This window comes from Pyrgilauda ruficollis, unplaced genomic scaffold (assembly GCF_017590135.1).
Source record: "Pyrgilauda ruficollis isolate IOZ18807 unplaced genomic scaffold, ASM1759013v1 scaffold142, whole genome shotgun sequence".
Taxonomy (NCBI): domain Eukaryota; kingdom Metazoa; phylum Chordata; class Aves; order Passeriformes; family Passeridae; genus Pyrgilauda; species Pyrgilauda ruficollis.
In genome coordinates, this window is record NW_024512766.1 from 867,671 (window position 1) to 890,506 (window position 22,836).

General features: G+C 47.1%; 1 protein-coding gene across 1 annotated transcript in view; it reads right to left on the reverse strand.

Annotated features, from left to right (window-relative positions):
• Positions 1-20,902, reverse strand: part of LOC121349668 (potassium voltage-gated channel subfamily A member 6-like) — a 58,138-nt gene extending 37,236 nt beyond the window's left edge. The window contains exons 1-4 of the mRNA XM_041460345.1: positions 20,020-20,902; positions 14,432-19,667; positions 14,037-14,123; positions 12,333-12,502 (exon numbers count right to left, since the gene is read on the reverse strand). Coding sequence (XP_041316279.1) covers positions 19,002-19,667; positions 20,020-20,901 — 1,548 coding nt within the window. The 5' untranslated portion in view covers position 20,902 and the 3' untranslated portion in view covers positions 12,333-12,502; positions 14,037-14,123; positions 14,432-19,001. The remainder of the gene's footprint in view (positions 1-12,332; positions 12,503-14,036; positions 14,124-14,431; positions 19,668-20,019) is intronic.
• Between the last annotated feature and the right edge of the window lie 1,934 nt (positions 20,903-22,836).

Consider the following 22,836-nt stretch of genomic DNA (forward strand, 5'->3'; position numbering starts at 1 on the left):
CACCCAAAAGGAATGGACATGAAGGCAAATGTGAAGCATAAGAGAAACAAAATACCAAAGTACTCCTTGCCTATGACTTACTCATTACTCAGTTATTGCTTTGTTACGTTTAAATACTATTTAAAGTACAAAACTAAACCAAGAATTTCCCATGTGGTGAATGACATTAGATGCTCAGCTTGAAGTCTAAAGGGGCTGAGTTCCAGCAAGCAGAATGCAGGTATTGTACACAAAAAAAAACCTGCTAAACTGCTGTTGTTTTTTACAAGGTGGACCTCATTTATGTGTAGAGGGTTGCAGGGCGTTAACTTTGGGCACCTATTTCTCTATCCTTTATTGTCCTAAATTTTGAGAGCCTGATACTGATGCCTCAATTCATAATAAATAACTTAATTCAGTGAAGTTTTCTGAGACCAGAGATGTGAAAAATTGGACTATGCTCTGGAATGGGACCTAAACTCACCTGGGCAACTTTTCAACCCCATTTCAGACACCTTCTACATTTATGAATTGAAAACATGGAATAACACTCATGTTTAAAACCAAACTGCTGCCTCCTGCTACCATGCAAGGTCTTGGAATCCCCCTCAGTGGTGAGAGATGCAATCCCATTCAGACTGTACATTCAGCAAGTAAGAAGATCTACAGTCAGAAGCAACTTTTAGTGAGTTAACCGAGAATAATTTCAGGCTTTGAATGTCCCTGGGTACGGCAAAAATGTGGGGAAAGTTACTTCAAGTGGATGTAAGTCCAGTAAAGAAAATTTTACTCACTTTCATTAGGACAGACCCCTGTGGCAGCCAGGCTATCCCACTGTGTAGAGATAAGGGAGAGGTGATTAAACAGACCAGATCTAATGTATTTATAGTGCCCATCTCAAAGCAGAGAAGCAGAAAAGAGCAGCAGGATTGTGAAGTAAGCAGCTCTGTTCCTAACGAGAGGATGAACTCTTTCCAGTGTTTCTCTGTTGCAAAGGACACATCAAATCAGCTGCCATAACTAAGTGGAAAGATCCAGCACAGCCTCATGTGAGATTGGTTATTTAACTTGACTGAGCAAATCAAAATATTCAAGGAAATTCCAAACACTGCACCATCCTTCCTCAAATTAAACCCCCAGTTTAACCCCACACAGTGCTGGCCTTATGCAGCTCACATTTCTTTTCCTGGGAACCATCTGGGACTCCCTTGAGGAATCCTGACTTTCCAGAACATGTTGTGTTTAATTCTGACATTAAAAGGACATTGTTTGGTTTAGTGACATTGTACAAAGACTACACTGACTTGTTCCAGAAAATGCACCATGTGGCAAGTCCCACATCCATTCCCTAAATCTGACCCAAGCCTAAGTGCTTGCCCTCAGCTGCCACCAAAGCATCTCCTTCAAAGCTAACTTTGGAGACAAAAAACACAGAAAATCTTGAATTTCTCTACATAAAAGGAAATGGATTAATAAATGCTGAGGCAGACAGTGCTGCTCATACGAGCGGAGCCTTCATGGCTGAGCTGGTTTTGGCTGGGGTACAGTTAATTTCCTTCCCAGGGGCTATGTTTTGGGTTTGTACTGGGGTTGATAATACAGGGATAGTTTTGGTTGTGCAGATCCAACTGGTTTTCCTACTGCCACGCTGGCAAGGGGGCTGGGGGTGTGTGGCAGGAGACACAGCTGGGACAGGTGACCCCAAGTGACATTCCAGACCTTATGGCATCATCATCATCAGTGTATAACATGGGGGAAGAAGATGGAAAGGAATGGATGTTTCAGGGTGATGGCATTTGTCTTCCCATGTCACCCTTATGTGTGATGGGGCCCTGCTCTCCTGGGGATGGCCGAGCACCTGCCTGCCCATGGCAAGCAGGAAATTAATTCCTTGCTTTGCTTGCGTGCACTGCTCTTCCTTTCCCTATAAAACTGCCGTTATCCCAGCCCAGGGGTTTTCCAAGTTTTACCCTTGCCATTCTCTCCCGTATCCTGCTGGTGGGGAGTGAGGGAGCACCGACTGGGCACCCGTGCAGGTGTTCCTTGTCCCATACCTCCCTGGCCCACAGGATGGCACTGCGACACTCCACAAACTCCTCCCGGGCTCTCAGGGACGCTTCCTGACAGCAACAGTCAGTATTTTTCCCAAAGTCAGACTTTTTCCCACTGCAATTCAAATTTCCTTTGAATTTTCAGGCTTTTCAGAATTCAGTAGAATTCCACAGAATCTCTTATGCCTTTGCCCAGAAAGATCACCTCTCTTTCTGTGGGCATTTTGCTGGAATAAACATCAGTGATCTTCCCCCCAGAAAAGGCTCCATTGGAAGCTACACACCAACCCTCCAGACAAACTAGGTTTTTTTGCTGCTGAGAAACTGTATTCAGTAAACCCTGAGATTAATTAATAGCAAGGAAGGGTCTGGAGAGCCAGTCCTGTGAGGAGCACCTGAAGGAGCTGGAGGGGCTCAGCCTGGAGAAAAGGAGGTTCGGGGTGGGGACGACCTTCTGGCTCTGCACAACTCCCTGGCAGGAGGGGACAGCCGGGGAGGATCAGGCTTTACGCTTGCTCTCAGGGAACAAGCGACAAGATGAGAAGAAATGGCCTCAAGCTGTGCCAGGGGAGGTTGAGGTTGGACACAGTAAATTTCTTCATGGAAGGGGTGGTCAGGCATTGGAAGGGGCTGTCCAGCGGGGGAGTAGAGTCTCCATCCCTGGAGGTGTCCAGGGAACGAGTGGACGTGACACTCAGTGCCATGGTCTGGGGACAAAGTGGGGATCAGACAGCTGGACTTGGTGATCTTGAGGGTCTTTCCCAACCTCGATTACTCTCTGATTCTATGACCAGCTACTGCTTCCAACACACTTCAAAGTACTGTACAAAACCAAATTCACTTTGCAATCTTGCTATTTACCACACCACCATTTGCATTTTACTTCAGATCACTGCAAAAACCTTGCAGTATGGGGAGCCTACAGCTTTCCAGCACTGACGTCTACCACACCTTCACAAGCACGGACACACCTGGCACATGAGCTCCTGTTCAATTAGTACAGCACTCACACATTTTCCCAGTCCTTTCCCATTTACGGATCAAAGATGCAGCCAAACAACAGACATTAGAATTTATGCTTTGAAATTTATGATTTCAAAGTCTGTTTGTCAGTGCTGGAGGAGACTATAACACAGGGCTTAGATTTTTCCCTTGGCTCACAAAGTATCCCTTCAAGAGCAATATTCTGGGACAATTGCAGAGTTAATGACTTTAAATTAAAAATCAACAAGATACACTTGCCCTTATTACAATTTTTGGAAAGGACCACAAAGGTCAATGTTTTCAGCTTAAAGTGGCTGAGAAGATGAAGCAACCAACTTGAATCCAACCTTCCTTATCAGCTTTAACCTCACTGCTAGCCCTCATTAAATCCTCATCTCTCTTCTCTTCACTGCTATTTTAAATGCCTTTTAGAAATATCCCAAGGAAACCAACACACAAAATACCACCAAAACAAATTCTGAACATACATTTCTCTTCCTTCTTCTTCCCCAACTTTATATACTCAGCCACAAGGTCTGGAATATCCCTCTGCAGCAGAGGCAAAGACAGCATTGCTAAGGACAACAGCCTGCTGGGGACAGCAAAATAGCCATGGTCCTGCTGCCAGTCCAGCCCTCAGAGGACAGGATGGCAGCTGCAGCTGAGAAATGCGAGAAAGGGGCTTAGGGGCAAGGAAATTCCTGCCATGATTGTGGCAGTGGCCACAGTTATCTCCACTCCTTATCTCTCACCTCATCCCAAGGGTCTCCAGGGTTCCCCTATGATCAAAGCCAGCAACAGGAATACAAGCAGCAAGTTCATGTCCCCTTTGTAGGAGACTCAGTCTGCCCAGGGAAGAAGTTCTGCCTCCTGTCCAGGTGGAGCCTCCTGGGATCAGTCCCTGCCCGTTCCTCTGGTGCCATCGCTGGGCCCCCGGAGCAGAGCCTGGGCCCTGCTCGGAGCCCTCCCTGCACACAGGGACACCCAGGGCTGAGGGCCCCTCTCAGCTGGGGCTCCTCTGGAGGCTGGAACGCCCCAGCTCCCTCAGCCTTTCCCTGCCAGAGATGCTCCAGGCCCTAAATCATCTCTGCAGCCTCCGCTGGCCCTGCTCCAGGAGCTCCATGTCCCTGCTGTCCTGAGGAGCCCAGAGGTGGACACAGCTCTCCAGATGTGCCTCACAGGGCTGGGCAGAGGGACAGGATTACTCCTGACCTGCTGCTTGGAGCAAGAGGCAGGATTTTCAAATGCACTTGCTATTGTTCAATTCTGTTTCACTAAAGTCACTAAAAAAAAAATTCACAATGGCTGTGGTGTGTTTAGGCATTTTTTTAAATGCCACCTTCTATCAAAGTTCCGGAAGTGTGAATTTATGGTATCTCCTGAGTGCCTGGCTGCTTAGTTAAGTATTTATACTCCCACTATAATTACCTGAAGACACAGTAGTGAGGTTTCCAATTATTGACCAAAAGCATGGAAAGGGATGTAGGGGCACAGGGAAATAGTCAGAGAATCACAAAATGGCCTGCATTGGGAGGGATCCTAAAGATCATTTGATTCCAAACCCTGCCATGGGCAGGGACACCTTCCACTATTCCAGGTTACTCAGACCCCCATCTAACCTGGCCTTGGGCACTACCAGGGATGGGGCAGCCACAGCTGCTCTGAGCAACCTTGTGCCAAGGCCTCACCACCCTCACAGGGAATAATTTCTTCCTAAAATAAAATTATCAATGGCAGCAACATTACTGAAACATGCAAAGAGGGTCAACATCCCATTTATCCTGTTTCCAGCTGTGAAAACAACAACACCCTTTACAGAATTTACAACCATGTGAAATCAGGAACAGATCAGAGAAGCTCCTTGAAGATCTCAGAGTAAGCAGCTGCCCCAGCTGCACATCTACGTTCAATCCCCATCCCTGGAAATTTCCAAGGCCAGGCGGGATGGGGCTCTGAACATACTGGTCTAGTGGAAGGTGTCCCTGCCCATGGCAGGGGCACTGCAATGAGATCATCTTTAAGGTCCCTTCCAATCCAAGCCACTCTGTAATTCTGTGACTCTAATTTACCAGGCCTGTCTTGCACCATCTGCTTGTGGTTCCCTGTAGGAAAAAAAAATATGGCCATTTGCATTTGGCATCTGAAGACAAATGAGTGTACCTAGAACTTTACCACTGATTTTTACCCAACTGCAGGCTGAGAAGAGAAAAATGTTATTACACTTCCAGAGTCAGAGGAATTGAGGTATGGGAAAAATGAAATGTTAGATCCATCCCAGATCCTGACCCAGAATGTGCCTGTGAGCATCACTCTGTCCACAGACTCTCATGGTGCTGTGGCACATCTGAGAGTCAGAATTCAAAAAAACATTCAAATGGGGATTTTAGTTACACTTCAAAACATTGAATTTTCAAGATAAACAGGTATTGCTTCCCAGTAATACAGTAAATAGACCCCAAAGCCTCCTAAATGATAAAAAAGGCTCCTAAGGCACCCTGTACCATGCTGCCTAGTTGGCATCAGAAGAAAAATGTGCTGATGTATGAACACCAGCTGAGAATTTGGCTCCATTTGCCTGAAACTAAGTCTCTGTATCAGCAGGGCTGTTAAAACATTTCAGCCATCAAAAAAAAAAAATTCTTCATGCATCATGGTGGGCACGAAGACATGGCATGACTCTCTCTCCAAAAACATACGGTTTTTGTAAGACTCATGCATTCCTTGTAAGTCTCCAGCACCTAAATGTGCTATAGGACAGAAAGAAATTTCCAAGAGGATTCATCTGGGCCTTTTTACATATGCTTGTTTCTGAATCACCAATATATGACTAAATATAAACCATGAAGAGCTGTAATTGCTATTCTACATATCCTCATATCCCTCTGAAATACCATAAAGGGAAAAAAAAACTACAAAATCATTTAGGAGGATTAGTTCCTAACAATGCCAGTGAATATCTGCAAAAAAACCCCAATCTTGCCAGATTCAAAGTGCAGATTTGACTGCTCAGTGCCAGTCCTTCATGCTTGGAGAGTTGACACAAATCTCTGAAAGAGATAGTGAACTCCTTCCACCTCCACCATATTCTTCTTCTGCTGTTTTAACACCTCGGTCCCTGAGGGAAACTCAGGGAGTAGAAGAGAAGAACTTGTTTCAATTCCCTTCTTCTGAACTAGCTGTGAAAAGTGATGTCAGCCTCTTATCTCCATGGAGCCAGCATTCCAGGAGCTTTCAATTTACCTTGCAGTTAAGTCAGCTCTGGGCTTTGTCAGACAGAAATATTTTTGCACACTTTTAATTATCAGGCAGCCTGCAAGGAAAGGGACAGTCACAAATGAGGGGCCTGCTCTGAGTGTTTTGTGCCTGAGCCTGGAAAACAGGGATCAGATCAGCCAAGCCCAACACAGAGCCAGTAACAGCAGGACTTGTCAGCATTTGGGTATTCCATGAGTCCTGTGCACAGGAACAAACATTTTTCTGTGTTTTTTTTCATCCTCACTGCCCATCTGTTTGTCACTGCTGTTGTGACAGCAGCACAACACAGTGTCCTGAGGGAGGAAAGGTCCCCACCTGTGCCTGACATTATCCAGGTGTCACAGAGGAGATGAAGAATACTCAGAAAGATCTCCCTGTCTAAAAGGCTTAGGGAAGAGAAGGAAATCAATGGCTTTATACTGTCCCATCTTATTGCTGAGGCACTGAGATGTGAGGGACATCCAAAGGCCACGTGACAGAACTGGGGACTCTCCCCTTGACTCCAAGCCCAGCATTTAAATCACCTTCCATCCTAAGCAATATCTTAACTATCAAAAAACCCACACAACCTTTTGGTGCAATTATAACAAGCAGAAATGCCAGGGCCAGAAGTACCAGTGGGTGGTTTTTCTACACAGTTCCCATGATTGGGGATGGAGGATGGAGAGAAAAGCTGCATCAGCCTCCAGAATCCCTCTCAGCTACAGCTGGCTCGATCAATATGTATTCAGACATTTTCTATGGGGATGCTGATTAGTGGTTACTGTGCAAGGAACTCCCAACTCATCTCCTCTGAAATCCCCTTAGCTAAGTGTTAGTGGCAGCTCACAAATCTGCACAGGTTTGATTTTTAAAGAGCCAAGATAAAAGTAAGGGAGCAGCCACAGTCCTCTGCAGATAGCACCTTTTCCTTCCATTCTCAATTCACCCAGAAAATTTTAATAATAAGCTTTTGTAGTTTTAATTTTTTTTTTCTTATCACATAATCTCGGAGTAAAAAGATCCTATAAGCTGACCAGCTGAGTGGGAACAGGAGGAGCTCACAATTCAGAATGACATGTTCCAGCAAGTCAGACAGCCCTGGAAAAGCAGTTTGGTCTCATCAAAAAAACTTTTTCAACTGGGCAGGTGTTGCAGCTGCAGAAAAGAGCAACTGGCTTGGCTCCGCCATAGCCAAAGCACTGGAACATCCCTTCTGTCACTGGGAGTACATGCTGTAATTACCAATGAGCTTTGGGCTGTCATTCCATCTCTTCTGGAGCATTTGAGTATTACATAGATGAATTAAAGGAAGTATTGGAGCTGACACTGGAGCTACACTGGTAATGAAGAGGAACAACCAATGCCTACCACTACACTGCTTAAAAAAAAGAGTTTTTTAAAAATAAACTCCCCTAAACCAAGGATAATCCCCTCCCTCCCAAAAGACAAAAAAAAAAAAACCAACATAAACCCCAAATGCGTGTTATATATTTCATTCTAGATCAAAGTTAGAAAAAAAACAAACAAAAAACCCCAAACAAATTAAGAAAAATCCCAAAACCAAACCAAACAAACAAAAACCAACCAAGAAAAACCAAAACAGGGCCAAATTTTGTATTTGGCCTTGTTTACATCCATTTTCTTAAAAAAAAAAAAAAAAAAGGCAAAAAATATATAGAATATTAAGCAAGAGATCACGCATGTAACAAAATTTTTTAAACATGCCTTTTGTAAAGGGTACCAAAATAAACTGAAATTATACTTCTCACACAAATATTGCTGATTTTGAGGAAGGGGCACCTTTTGAAAGAGAACATTTCTCATCCAAGAGAAATGTTTGCAGTCCACTGATGAAAACTAGAAGATCATCAAATACCAGAATAATGCGGCAGTGAATACTATTCGAAACATTTCTGAAAGTCATTTCCAAGGACAGGCTACAAAGATCAATTGCTTTGTCATAAGCATGAAAGGCCATAGTCTACAGTTCTCAAAGGAATGTGCCAGACAGTGCTATTTCTGACACACTAAAATATGAGAATAATTCAGAGCCTGATTACTACACACTGCTAAGGGTTCCTTCCAGCTTGGGCTATTCCATAATTCTGTGAGTAAACTGAGATCAGAAATAATTGCACAACTGTTCATGGTTCAAATCAAACTCCTTGGCTTACTCTGTATTTCTTACAACTCCTTTCTAATGTGTCTTGTTGCCATGACTCAAATTATGCCAAGTGCTTGGGACAGGTTCTTATGATATCTTAAGGACCATCAGATTTGTGTGCACCATCCTGCCAGTGCCACAGATAGAGCACAAGTTGTGTCCACATTCACAGGCTTTTGTGATGTGCATGGATATTCATAACATTTCCATTGCCTGGCTTTCTTTTTTTCCTCATTGAATCACAGAATCATAGAACAGCCTGAGTTGGAAGGGACCTACAAGGATCATCAAGTCCATCTCCTGGTCCTGCCCAGGACACCCAACAATCCCACCCCGTGCCTGGAGCTCTGGCAGCCTTGGGGCCATGACTGTTCCCTGGGGAGCCTGTTCAGTGCTTCAGCACCCTCTGGGGGAAGAAAATTTCCTAAACAACCTAACCCTTCTCTGATACAGCTCCAGCTGTTCCCTGGGTCCTGTCCCTGGTCACACAGAGCAGAGATCACGGCCTGCCCCTCCCCTTGCCCTCATGAGGAAGCTGCAGAACTGCTGCGAGCTCTGACCTCAGTCTGCTCTTCTCCAGCTGAACAGACCAAGTGCCCTCAGCTGCTTCTCATGTGGCTTCCCATCCAGGCCCTTCACCATCTTACTACTCACAGGAGAAAAGCTAAAAAGCAGAACTGGTTGGCCAAAATAGAGATGGAAATCACAAGACAATGGTTTCCTCACTGAAGTGAACAAAGAGCATCAACAAGCAGGAAAGCTCAAGGACAAAGTCTAAGGACAGCTCCTTCCTGGTACTTCTGTGACACAGAGCTGGCTGAACAGATGAAGCTCCTGCCTCAGTCAATATTTTGTCTGCCTCCTGAGCTTAAGAGGATCTTCACCTCCGCAAGGGGAAACAATTCTGGGCCCCTCAGTCTGGGAAGGACATTGAGACACTTGTGCGCATTCAGAGGAGGGCAAGGAGGCTGGTGAGGGGCTTGGAACACAAGCCCTATGAGGAACGACTGAGGGAGCTGGGGGTGTTTAGCCTGGAGAAAGGGAGACTCAGGGTGACCTTATCAATCTCTACAGCCACCTGAAAGGTGGGTGTAGTCAGGTGGGGGTCAGTCTCTTTCTCCAGGCAGCAACTGACAGAACCAGAGGACACAGTCTTAGGCTGTGCCAAGGGAAATATAGGTTGGATATTAGGAAAAAGTTTTTCATGGAAAGAGTCATAAAGTTCTGGAATGGCCACCCGGGGAGGTAATGGAGTCACCATTCCTGGATGTGTTTGAAAAAAGACTGGATGTGGCACTCGGTGTCATGGTTTACTTGAGATGTTAGGGCATGGGTTGAACTCAATGATCTTTAAGGTCTCTTCCAACCTAGTGATTCTATGAATTCTGTGATTTGAGAGAGGTGAGAGAGGTAAGAGTAGAAACATGAAATTTTGTTCTGTGGCAGAACAGTACGTGCAATAGGAAATTATTCTGCTCATCTCTTCAGGCCAGAGTGGCCATTGGGATCAACTGCTCTGACCAGCTACCCAACAATGCTGCTTGCCATAACTCCCTGACAGGAGGGTGTGGCCAGGTGGGGGTCAGCCTCTTCTCCAGGGGAACAAGGGACAGGACTGGACTAGGAAAAAAATTTTTACTGAAAGAGCAGTTAATCATTAGAACAGACTGCCCAAAGAAGTGCTGGAGTCACCAGCCCTGGAACTATTCAAAGCATGAGTGGACATAGCACTTCATTATATAGTTTTCTGGGCATTATGATATTCCAGTGAAGGCTAGACTTGATGATCTTAGAGGTATTTTCCAACCTTAATGATTCTGTGAGCATGGTCTTCTGTGAGCATGGTCCTCTGTTGAAGACCATGCATCACTGCTTATTTCTGCAACAAACCACAGATTCACAGACTGATTTGGGTTGGAAATGACCTTAAAGGTCACCTCATTCCAACACTCGTGCCAGAGGGGCCGAAACACCTTTCACTAGGGCAGGTTGCTCAAATCAGATAATCTAACTGAGCTGCAGCAGACATGTTCAAGATTCATTCATTGCATTCATTAGATGCAATGCACCATTCCAATGATTCCAGGGAGCTCATGGGAGTGAGGAATGACCACAGATTCCAGGAAGAAGGAAGGTCAGCAAAAAGCTGGAGAGCTCTGGATAGGGAGAAAGGACTGGATATGGTAAGCAGCCATTCCAGGCTGAGGGGAAGAGCAGTGAACAGAGTTTGGTGGGGTATCTTTAAAGGGTGTGAATTTGCTCTCTTGCCTCCAGACCAGGTCCTGGAGGGATATGGTATCCTCTGCGCCATTCTACCCCATTCTTGGACTTCTTTCTCTCTCCTCAGTCCCACTGAGAAAAAAAACTTCCCAAGACTCAGAGTTCCTCTCCTAGCTCTCCCTCCTACCCACAAAACCCAAGTATTTAGTAGTAAAATCACCAGGATTTGGTGTTCTGCAGGTAAACATGCAGTATGGCAAATGATCTGGAGACACAAGAAATGTGGGAAGATCTTACAATTTTCATCTTTTTCTTCTTTTTTGGTTATTTTGCCCCCAGTTCTTTCCTAACTACAGGTCTTGTCAGTCTTTTGCTGGCCTAGAAAAGTCGTACTCTTCCAGCTTCCACTAGCAAAGCACATTCCATCCACCTGATCATTCTTGCTGTTCTTCTGTGCATCCTGTCTTTAGGTCACCAACAATGCACACAGCATTGCAGATGAGGCCTTGCAGAATTAAGATTTTCCACGTGTTACTGAATTAAGATTTTCCAGGTGTTACTGAACATGCTTGTCCTGAGATTTTCCAAGACTTGCACCTTGATTTTTTTTTTTAAACTGAGCCACTATGGTGGCTCAGTTAGTGACACTGGCACTCTGGCTGAGTGAAGGACAGGGAGTTGCTGGAGCCAGGCCAGAGCAGGACCACCAAGGGGATCAGAGGGATGGAGCAGCTCTGCTGGGAGGAAAGGCTGAGGGAATTGGGAATTGTTCAGCCTGGAGAAGAGAAGGCTTTGGGGTGACCTCCTTGTGGCCTTCCAGTGCCTGAAGGGAACCCACAGGAAAAAGGGAGAGAGACTCTTGACAAGGGTCTGGAGTGACAGGACAAGGGGCAATGGCTTCACACTGACAGATGATATTTAGATTGGATATTGGGAAGAAATTGTTCCCTGTGAGGGTGGTGAAGCCTTGGAACAGATTTCCCAGAGCAGCTGTAGCTGCCCATCCCTGGAGATATTCAAGACCAGACTGGATAGGGCTCTGAGCAATCAAGGTGTCCGTGCCCCATGGCAGAGGGTTGGAACGAGATGGTCTTTAATATCCCTTCTAACCCTGGCCATTCCATGATTCCACAAGTATTCCTTCTACTCACCCTCATCTGTCCCATCTCCAGTGGTATTTTCCCTTACAGCAAACTGGTGATTTTACACAAAGCTTTCTGTCCAGTTTCAGGGAAGGCAGGACTGACATCAGAAGAGTTAGAGCAGGTAAGTCCCATTTTTTCCAACCTAGTACCCCCTGTAAATGGAGACTTTGAAACCAGCAGATGTAAAGCCAACCTACCAGGACTGCAATGATTTTCACACAGCCCTATCAGCAAAAAAAATGTAGGAGGCGCAGAGCTTGTCTCCACATCTACCTCTGCCACCCTTCTGTTGTTCTATTATTTAAGAATTGCAACTACATTTTTTCAGCTTAAAAAGCTCTGTCTCCTTGGGAAACATCTTCAGGCAAGAGGAAGCTAAGATGAAGAGTGGTCAGGAATCCAGAGCCAGAAAGTGCTACATTCAGCACCAGGAATTTGGTGGCCATGCATGCCCCAGGCCAGCCTGGCTCCTGCTCCAGCCAGGCACATGAGTGGGGGTGTCAAGGACACAAAATGCCAAGCACAGCACAGCAGACAGGCACTCGCCCTCACCTTATGTTGTGGCAGTGGCACACCTTCCCCAGAGCTCCAGAGCAGAGAGGCAGACAAAGAGACTGTGGTCCAATTCTGCTTTTGCCGGGGATAAATTTGGAGTCACTTCACTGACGTCAGTGGAGTTATTCCAGAATTGCACCAGTGTAAAAGAGGGCAGCATCTGTTTTCTGAAAATGGATGCCATCAAGCTAATTGAAAACAACAGATGCATCAAGGAGCAGCAAGAAGGGATGGTAATGTTCCAGATTTCTTGTAAAATACCATTTCATTTCCCTCCAGGGAATGTAAGAGAATAAAGCAATATGTACTCTAACAGCTAGAACTTTTTTTGGTGTAAAATTGTATACAACCTTTTAGGTGAATGGACCAATGTGCACCTACAGCACCCTAAAGAGATCCAGCCTAGTCATGGGCACTTACAGCCCTCTTCTTTGAGCCTGATTCTTCTCTCACACTCATTTAAATCAGGAGTCATACCATCCACAATCCTATGGAAACCTTTATCTAACCTTGGGTAGACAGCAGAATCGAGGGCCCTCATTTTGTTAAACAGACAATGGCTAGATTAGGTAATTAAATTGATAAATTTGTGACTTATGCCACTTTCTGACTAAGGGTGTTCCAAAATTTTATACCACTGAATAAATATCTTTATATTAATTTAGTGAAAATGAAGCCAAAGAAGGGCTTGCTGAATTTTCTTTGTGTGAAGACAAAAGTTTCCCCTAATTCTCATCTGCAAAAAGTAGTCAACACAGCTTCAGTATTTATGGTGACCACAGAAACAGATGAGCACTTTCCCTCCTGCAAATCCTTTCTTTCCTTTCACTAAGAAGGAGTTTTACACAGCAAAGCTCAATTATTTCTTGGGCCCCCTCTTATTAATTGGCACTACAGACAACCTGGATATGTCCAGTGGTGAAGGTTCATCAGTGAATGCTGTAGGACAGTAAAACCCACACTGACCTCCGCTATGAGTTTCCCAAAATGTAAAGCCACGTTATGACATTCAAACTCCTTGTGCCAGCCAACAAGCCCCAGACAGACTTCCCTGGAGCAAGGGAATACCCACTCAAAAGAGGGAAAAGCACGTGGAATTAACATGTACTAACAGCTGCACTGTTAATGCTGCACTGTTAATTAGCACAGTCCCTGTCTGCCTTCCCCAAAAACATTTTTCTGGATTTATCTTCCTGGGAAGGGTCTTGTAGGACCCCAGCCTGAACAAGAAGAGTTCCTTGAAACTGGCAGGCAGTTTCCTCAGGCACTGTCTTTGGTGGCAGCTAAGGACACGCAGCATCCCCTGGTTCCTTTCAACAGGGGATTAAGTCTTTTCATCCTGCCAACACCTGCTCCCCTCCTTATGCCTACAGCAGGTGCCTGCAGTTTAGGCATTCTCCTGTGAACCTGCTGATAACATGGCTGCAAATCTCTTCAGAAGGGATCTGCCTCTAGTGCAAGCTTCAAAGAGCAATGATGAAGGGCTCAAGGCTGTGCTCTTGGTTACAGCAGCACCAACAGAGATATCTTGTGCTCACAGGGCTGCCAAGGAGGGCAGTATGTTCCAATTCCCCTTGAATCTGTCCACATCTTTCCACCAGTGAGGAAAAAAAATTCATAAAATGCTGCTACTCTTAATTTCTGTCAATATAAAGTTAAAGTTAATTTTAACTTAGCTCTGCCAAGTTTGGTAGGACTTACTTGGACTTGAGTCAGGTGAGAGCTTTTGGGAAAGCTGTGGTTGACTCCTGCTGTAATCTGCAGATCTTTCCCTGATGTAAACAGGACCTCAAGAAAAGAACAAACAAAAAGAAGCAGTTTAACAAACAGTACATGTGCTTGGATTTGATGCAGAAGATTGAAGCTGAAGCCCAATATAATCCAAGGCAGTTGTACTAAAAGGAGTTTTGCAAGCTTGAATCAGCAGATGGTGAGGATCTGGCTCATACTACATTTCTGTAGTTTATAATTATCTTTCTTTCTTCACCTAGAACCAGATTCTCCCTTTAGGCTGCAAATCTTAATTAGGAAATCCTTCCTCATTAATTTCAAGAAACTCTTGGTTGTTAATTTCCCAGAACAGAAAGAAACCTTACCTATTTTTGCAATAGCAGCAGATGATGGATCTGCTTGTTCCTTTGCTTTTAGGGTTGATGCTGCTCTTGCCATCACCGTGTGGAAGACACTTCAATCCTTACCCTGTCTCTTGCTGCCCTGAATTTTCTTGACACTCACTCTTCTTTATCCCATAGGGACTCTGAATGAGAGGACCCAGGAGAGAAGACCAAGTTCAGTCACCTTCACCTCCACACCTGCTGTAGCAGTGAATTTTTATCCACAAAAGCTGGATCAAAAGGCCCAAACAAAAAATTACTCAAAAATCCCAAATTCCAATGTTTTCCAATAAGGAGCAGAACAGGAATTTCATCTTGGAGTTAAGAGCAAGAGTCCAACAGTAAAACACCACAGAACAGGTCTTCATGCCTTCCGAGCTTCCAGACCTTTGTGTGGATAAAAAAATGGTGTCCTCAGTAAAATTCTTCCTTTTCTTCCTTTCTTGCCTACCTCCAAAGAGACAATTTCTGCCCTGTCCTGCTTTGGTGAAAAATATCCTGTGGGAAAATGATCAGGGGAACCAACTATAACAAACCAGCCAGGGGATCTGGAAGGAGCAATAGTCTCTTCCACTGTAAAACTATTTCCTAGTGAGATTGCTGCAAGAGGAATTTCTGGATCTTTAAAGTAATGCTTTAGCCTGTATTCCTTGTCACCAGGCACCCAGATGACTCTACATCAGACCAGTAGCCCCTCAGCTCCCTGGCTGACTGCTCAGATTGTATTTCACACACTCTTCAACTCTGTGTGGATGGACAAATAAAATCTCTTTCCATCTCCAGGTTTGCTCTCCCTGCTTTCGAAGGCTGGAAACTGCCCACCTGAAGTTGGACAGGGCAGCTGTACATGATATAAGGTGATGGGATCAGCTCCAGTAGGCAAAGAAAACATCTGTAAAGATAAGGTGCTGATATCTGAACACAAAATATCCAACGAGTGCTTTTGCTTGTAGCCACAATCACAGCACAGAGAGAGAAAAACAGTCCGGGAGGTTGTTATGGAAACAAGTCCCTGGAGGTGCCTACTTGGCTTCACAGGGATGTGCTCTACCTTCAGAAGGAAACTGACTTGCATTTTGAGCAGCTGGGGGGAGTGCTAAGCGCTGAGAACTTGAGATAAGGTTTTTGAAACCATCTCTGTGATTCGGTGGCATGAGACCTCTGATAAAGTTAATGGGTGCCACTGTGTCATTTCAGTCACGTGAAAAAAAAATCTGAAGGCTCCTTTAAAAAGGTCAGATTCCACAAGTTCTGTAACGTATAGCATTACTGATGACTCTGGGACTTCACTGCTTTTCAGGAGGTGCTTTGAGAAGGATTTACATGTCCCAGATGAGTCCCAAGGTTACAGTTTCCATGCTTCTGTTGGTGGTCTGTATTTCCCTTAGAGCCAACAAGGAAAACCCAGGGAGCAAACAACACTCCTGCTTTACACATTTTCATGTGCCCTTTTCTTTTCAGAACTGACAAAAGTGGCTCACAAAAACTGCACAGAGCTGCCTTGCTCACCACAAAATACCTTTACACCTTGGGTGCGATCTGTGGGTGGGAGAATCCAATACCCACTGGAAACTCACTGCTGGATTCCACCCAAGGGCAGAACACCTCTTTCCAAGAGGATCTGTGTAAGACATGCTGGGATTGTGCTACCAGTGATCGTTTTTTCTTGCTAGAGTCTCCATGTCCAGCTGTCTGTCATGCTGGTCAGCAGAACAACCTGTTCCGGGCAGGGAGGGCTCCTGCCTGGCAGGGCCAACAGGGCCAGGCCCAGGGGGAGAAACGAGCCCAGGAATTTTCTGACGTAGGCTCAGCGTGTCTCATGACTCCTCCTGAACTTGTGTTCAACCTGAGTTTTTTATATCTTACTTTGGGGGAGCTTTTATCAGCTGATAGACTCAGGCATAAAATATCCCCAAACATGGGCATTCGGCTGGGAGAGGGCAGCAGCCTCAAAACATCCCTCTTAAATAGCAGCTTCTTTTGCTAGTTTCAAGCAATAGAAAATTTGAAGAACAGACCCTCTCTTCACCTCACAGTAAAGATTTCATTAAGGTGACCCCAAAACACAACTAAGAACACCACCAAGACTAAGACACACTAAGAACTGGACAACTTTTACACAAAATCAACAGAGGTGGCACCATGCCCCTCAGTCCCACTTATTCACCAGGACAATTTACCCACCAGCTGATTACAGGTGTCAAGGGATGCAGAGTGGTCCCCAAGGCTCAGACCTTCACGAACCTTTGCCTCAGTCACATGAAGCAAAGATAAATTAGGCTTTATTCAGGCAAACCCCTCTGAGCTATGAGTCCTCACCACATCCAACTTGTGTCTCCCAGACTGAGAGAAGTGGCATTTTCCTACTGATTTCAGCAAGAGAGAGAGAGAGAGCAAAGGTTTTAATATAATGGTTGTGTGCTGACCCCAAGGGAGATCCCTGCACACTAAAAACATTTGAGAAGGCAAGAGGACTCTGGAGAAATGGAGTAGTTAGGATTTGCACAAACAACTTCTACCATATGAGCAGGGCCAGGATGGAGAGAGGCCACAATAAAAGCACTCTAGCATGGAGCAATATCTCAAGACAACTGAAAACAGGTAGAGTAATGAAGATGCAAACAGATCCCACCTCACAACCAGTTCTATAGCCAGTTTTGACTATATTAAAGGATAGTGCTCTGAGCAACCTGGTCTAGTGGAAGGTGTCCTTCTTTGGAAAGAGATGATCTTTAAGGTCCCTTCCAACCCAGGTCATTCTATGGTTCTATGATACGCCTTTAGCATTCTTAGCCTTATGGCTGGAAAGCACAATATATATACAAAATATATTCTCTGTATTTTTGCACCTTGGCATTATGTTTGGTTTATGTATTACACGTGCCCCATGCAATATGTAGTACATTCCAATATGCATTTCATACAGTGGGATGCAAGGCATTAATGGGTGCCTTTGCTTTTGTACACATGCAGACATGTGAATGCAGAACAAACACTTAGAATTCAAACAAGAAGGACTTTTCCTTGCAGGAAAATCTGCCAGTGGAATCTGAAAGCATACATTTTTCTTTCTCACCTGCTGGCAGAGCTTGAAACATTTTTAACGTTAGGTGTAAGGCAGAGCTGACTGAAACTAATGAAATTATCTGGGAAGCAAAACATGTATTTGAAGATAGAAATCTCTGGTCCCTTGACAAACCCGGCACTGCAGGCCAAGCTATGCATATTTTGCATGGCTGGCACAAACTGCTCTCATAAAATCAAGTACAAAAACACTGCTGTCATTCCTATCCATGAAATACCAGGAACTGGCTAGGCCAGCAATACAGCAAGAGCATCTCTTCAGGGCTTGCTGTTTCTCCTCTCATTCAAAGGGTCTGGAGGATGCTACTGGCTTTGTGCAAACAGCTTAGGGAAGTTTGTATCTGTGCCAGTCTCAGTTTCAAATGTTGACACACTTGCCCTGAAGCATTTTATGCCTCTGACTTGCTAAACCAGCAAGATCCTCACACAGCACAGGTGCACAGCTCTTTGTGGTTGGGATTTTCCTGCCACATCAACAAAATGCCAACATGCAAACTTCCCTCAGCTACACAATGCTCAATTAAAAAAAGCAGCGGAGTCAACTGCTCTCCCATGCCTGAATATAGAGCTGGGTATCTGAAGCACAAAGCACATCTCATTAAACGCTATTGTGTGAAGATGAACTCTGCAGATAACAAATGAATTTACTCAAACATGCCTTGCATCAGAAGGCACTTACCACTATGAAGATTAAGTTAGTACTATAAAAGCCAATTAACATCAGGGCACTGGCATAAATAAGGCTGAGATAAGCTCAAAACACAGAGAATCTTCACCAAGCCTGTTGACTGCTTTAAGCTTGTTTTTGATACATGATGTATGGTCACAAATAGCAAAGAGCTTTTAGATTTATGCACTTTTTTTTTTTTTTTTTGAAACACAAACCAGGAGGATCTTTTAGCATGCCAAGGGTTGCAAAGAAGGCAGGTATCTGCTTGCCGGCTTTCCCCTACAGCTGCAGAGCTCCCTGTGATCCTGGCTGCAGCGTTTCCATTATTCAAAGGCAATGGCATGGCAGGCGTGACTGATTCCACAGCCAAGGGCACTGCGCTGGCACAGGGACTGAGAGCATGGCTCGAGCCAGATGTTTGTAGCTGCTTTAACTGTTTACTCTGCTGAATGCTTCTGCTGAAGTAGTGGCAAGGACTTCTCTGCTAGTGGAGTTACAAGACTTGGTTTCGGAGCAAATGTTGGATTAAAGCAGTCATCAAAAGCAGAGAAAGAAATGCACAAGGGAGTGGGGATGACAGCTAGCACTCCACGGAATAAAGCAAGAACATTTCTGGCTGCACACAGTAATGAGAAACAGCAAATCAGGCCAGAAGAGCCCATTATCACAATCATTCTGTTTACGGTATCACAATCCACAATCTGGCATGTAAATGCTGAATAGATCCAGCTGCTTGTAGGAAGACAACTGTAACAGCAGCTTGCAGCTCTGTGTCTGGACCCAGGACAACAAAACCCATCACACCTCTGTCAGCATTTTCTTCTCTTTATATCCCTGGTTATTGGGAGGAATGAAGTTGGAATATTTCATGGACTCCAGGTCTTCTGCTTCCAGGAATTCAGATTTGCTGAGGGACTGATTACTGTCCCCCTTCTTGGGCTCAGAGAAGGGTGACTGTTGCTGGCCACAGGTGACGTGGGTGTACTGGCACTGCTCTTCATGGTCAGTCTCTCGGTGGTAGAAGTAGTTGAAGTTGGACACGATGACAGGGACAGGGAGGGCAATGGTGAGCACACCCGCGATGGCACACAAGGAGCCCACAATCTTGCCACCAATGGTCATGGGATACATGTCCCCATAGCCCACAGTGGTCATGGACACCACTGCCCACCAGAAAGCATCAGGGATGCTGGTGAACAGTGAGTCAGGATCATCAGTCTCTGCAAAGTAGACAGCGCTGGAGAAGAGGATCACCCCAATGAAGAGAAAGAAGATGAGGAGGCCCAGCTCCCTCATGCTGGCCTGGAGAGTCTTCCCTAAGATCTGCAGCCCCTTGGAGTGCCTGGAGAGCTTGAAGATCCTGAAGACTCTGACCAGGCGGATGACTCTGAGGATGGCCAGGGACATGGCTTGCTGCTGGCCCCCATTGCTGCTGCTCCCGGGCTGCTGCTTCTGCTGCTGCTGCTGGGCCAGCTCGGTGCCCAGGGTGATGAAGTAGGGGATGATGGCCACGATGTCGATGATGTTCATGATGTTGCGGGAGAACTCAGGCTTGCTGGGGCAGGCGAAGAAGCGCACAAGGAGCTCAAAGGAGAACCAGATGATGCACAAGAAAGAAGATGAGGAGGCCCAGCTCCCTCATGCTGGCCTGGAGAGTCTTCCCTAAGATCTGCAGCCCCTTGGAGTGCCTGGAGAGCTTGAAGATCCTGAAGACTCTGACCAGGCGGCTGACTCTGAGGATGGCCAGGGACATGGCTTGCTGCTGGCCCCCATTGCTGCTGCTCCCGGGCTGCTGCTTCTGCTGCTGCTGCTGGGCCAGCTCGGTGCCCAGGGTGATGAAGTAGGGGATGATGGCCACGATGTCGATGATGTTCATGATGTTGCGGGAGAACTCGGGCTTGCTGGGGCAGGCGAAGAAGCGCACAAGGAGCTCAAAGGAGAACCAGATGATGCACAGGGTCTCGATGAGGAAGAAGGGGTCTGTGAAGAACGGGCCGGAGCCGGTGGTGGGGTGCAGGGGCGGAGGGGTCCCGCTCGGCGGTGGCAGCGGCGGCAGCAGCAGTGCCTCATCCCCGAGAGGAACAGCCTCCCCGAAGCCAGGCTGGGGTCCCTTGGGCTCCTGGCGGAATTCGGGCAGGGTCTCCAGGCAGAAGATGACGATGGAGATGAGGATGACCAGCACGGAGACGATGGCGATGGCCCGGGCTGGCCCGGAGCTCTCAGGGTACTCAAAGAGCAGCCAGACCTGGCGTTGGAAGTGGTGCTGGGGCAGGGGCTTCTCCTCCTCTGGGATGAAGCCCTCGTCCTCCCGGAATGTCTCGATAGCCTCCTGGCCCAGCTGGTAGAAGCGGATCTCCTCCAGGAAGATGTCGAGGGGCACATGGACCGGCCGGCGGAGCCGCCCCCCGGACTGGTAGTAGTAGAGGATGGCGTCGAAGCTGGGCCGGTTGCGGTCGAAGAAGTACTCGTTGCGGAGCGGGTCGAAGTAGCGCACCCGGCGGCTGGGGTCGCCCAGCAGCGTGTCGGGGAAGATGGAGAGGGTCCGCAGCTGCGTCTCGAAGCGCAGCCCCGAGATGTTGATCACCAGGCGCTCGCTGCTGCAGCAGCTGCTGCCGCTCCGCTCCTCGCCCGGCGCCTCCGCCTCCGCCTCGCCGTCCGCCCGCGGGGCCGCCAGCGCCAGCGGCTCCTCCGCCCGCATCCCGCCCGCTCTGCCCGGCGCTGCCCTTCCTCGCCTACCCTTCCCTGCCCCTCCGCCTCGCCCCGCTCGCCTTCAGCGCCCGCCGCCGGCAGCCATCCGCCTGTTGCGCCTCGGTGCGGCCGCGCTCGCCCGGCGGCTCCGCGGGGCTCCCGGCGCGGCTCCTCCTCCGGCCGCGGGGCTCGGGGCACCGCGCCGCTGCTGCTGCTGCCGCTGCTGCCGCGCCCGGCTCCGCGCTGCTCTCCCCGCGCACACACAGGGACACACAGACACGGAGACACGCGGGAGAGAGAGCGGGAGAGGGAGGTGTGCGAGCACACACGCACGGTGTCACACACGGGGAGAGGGGCACACGCAGACACACGCAGGCACCCGCACGGAGACAGACACAGACAGGCACGCCGCGCCAGCGCCGACACGCTCAGCTACAGACGGATGCGCGCACCCGCCAACGGGGGATGCTCGCCCCACCTCTCCCCCCGCCGCGGAGGACGCGGCAGCCACAGCCTAGGGGCTCCGGCTTTTCGGGGGAGACCCCCGAGGGGAAGCCGCTGGGGGATCAGCCCTCTGGCCAGGAGCTTCGCAACAGCTGGTCCAAAGGGCGGCACCGCCGCCGCCCTTCTTTCGCCCACCTCTCCCCACTGGAGTCCTGCCTTTGTCCCCTCAGGCAAACCCCTGCCGGGGGCTGTCCGCCACCGCCGGCTCCGGGCTGGGCTCAGAGCTCAGCCATGGGACCGGGCTGACCTCGGTGTTGTTCCTGTTCCCGCCGCAGGCTGGAGTTGACCTTGAGCCAGTCACTCCATGCCTGTGGCTCGTGGACCTCCATTTATAAATGTCATTGCCATGATGCAAGCACGACGGTAGCATCGGACCATCCACAGATGGAGACAGCCTGTCACGGTGAATAGTGCAACCGGGGAAAGATACAGGTAAATGCAGTTGCTCTCCTCATTTGGGGTGGATGGAGTTTGCCTCTTTTCCCACATACCAAACACGTGAGCTTTTTTTTTTTTTTTTTTTTTTTTTTTTTCCCCCCCCCCCCCACACAGCTAGCATTGTCTTCCCAAAATCAGAATCTGCATTTCACACGCAATCAGACTACCAGCTCTTTTTGTCTTTAGAAACCTGTGTTTTGCCCCGTCCCGGTCACGCTCGGCATTTGAAAGCACAGAGAAATTCACGACACTGTACTTTCTCCTGAAAGAGAGAAAATGGGCTAACAGGTGACTCTGGTTCCATCTTTCCCTCGACAAAAGTCTGTCTTTCCCTTGAAAGCCCTTTGTCAGTGCTAAATATTATTAACCAGGCTTTTATCATCGCAGCATCTGATGCCTGTGCTGGCTGCAAGCCATGTGCTTAGCCTACACCATCTCTTAGCAGCACGGATCTAGAGGAAAACATTCCCCTTTTTATGCCTCCCTTCTCCCAGTCCCTCCTAACTAGCTGGCAATTCCTGGTTCAGACTCTGGACATTTTGACCAGCTGACTGTGGCTGCTTTCTTTGTCTCTGTTCTCAGGAAGGAGGTGAATATGAATTAAATGTCACTTAATCCCCTTTCCTTTCTTGCTCATTAGCATTGAAGATGGTTGTTGCAAAAGAAAGCTTTTTTTTTTTTCATTTATAGGGCTGTCACACAAGGAAGTGTATTTTTGTTTCATGTTATACATAATTGGGGTATGGCAGCCAGATGAAAAAGACTTTGCTGGAGAATATACCTATTCTTTGAAAAAAAAAAAAAACATTGTTTGCCTTTGTAATAGTAAAATGCTTCTTGCTGAAATTTCTTTTTCAATTATTACAATGAATTATTAATTCCTAAGATTATTTGAATCATAACTTCATTTGCAGGGTTAACTGTTGAGAAATCCTTTCAAAACAGCTTTCGGGAGGGATGGGAAAGCTCCCGAGGTTTCTAAGAGGACACATAGGGCATGCAT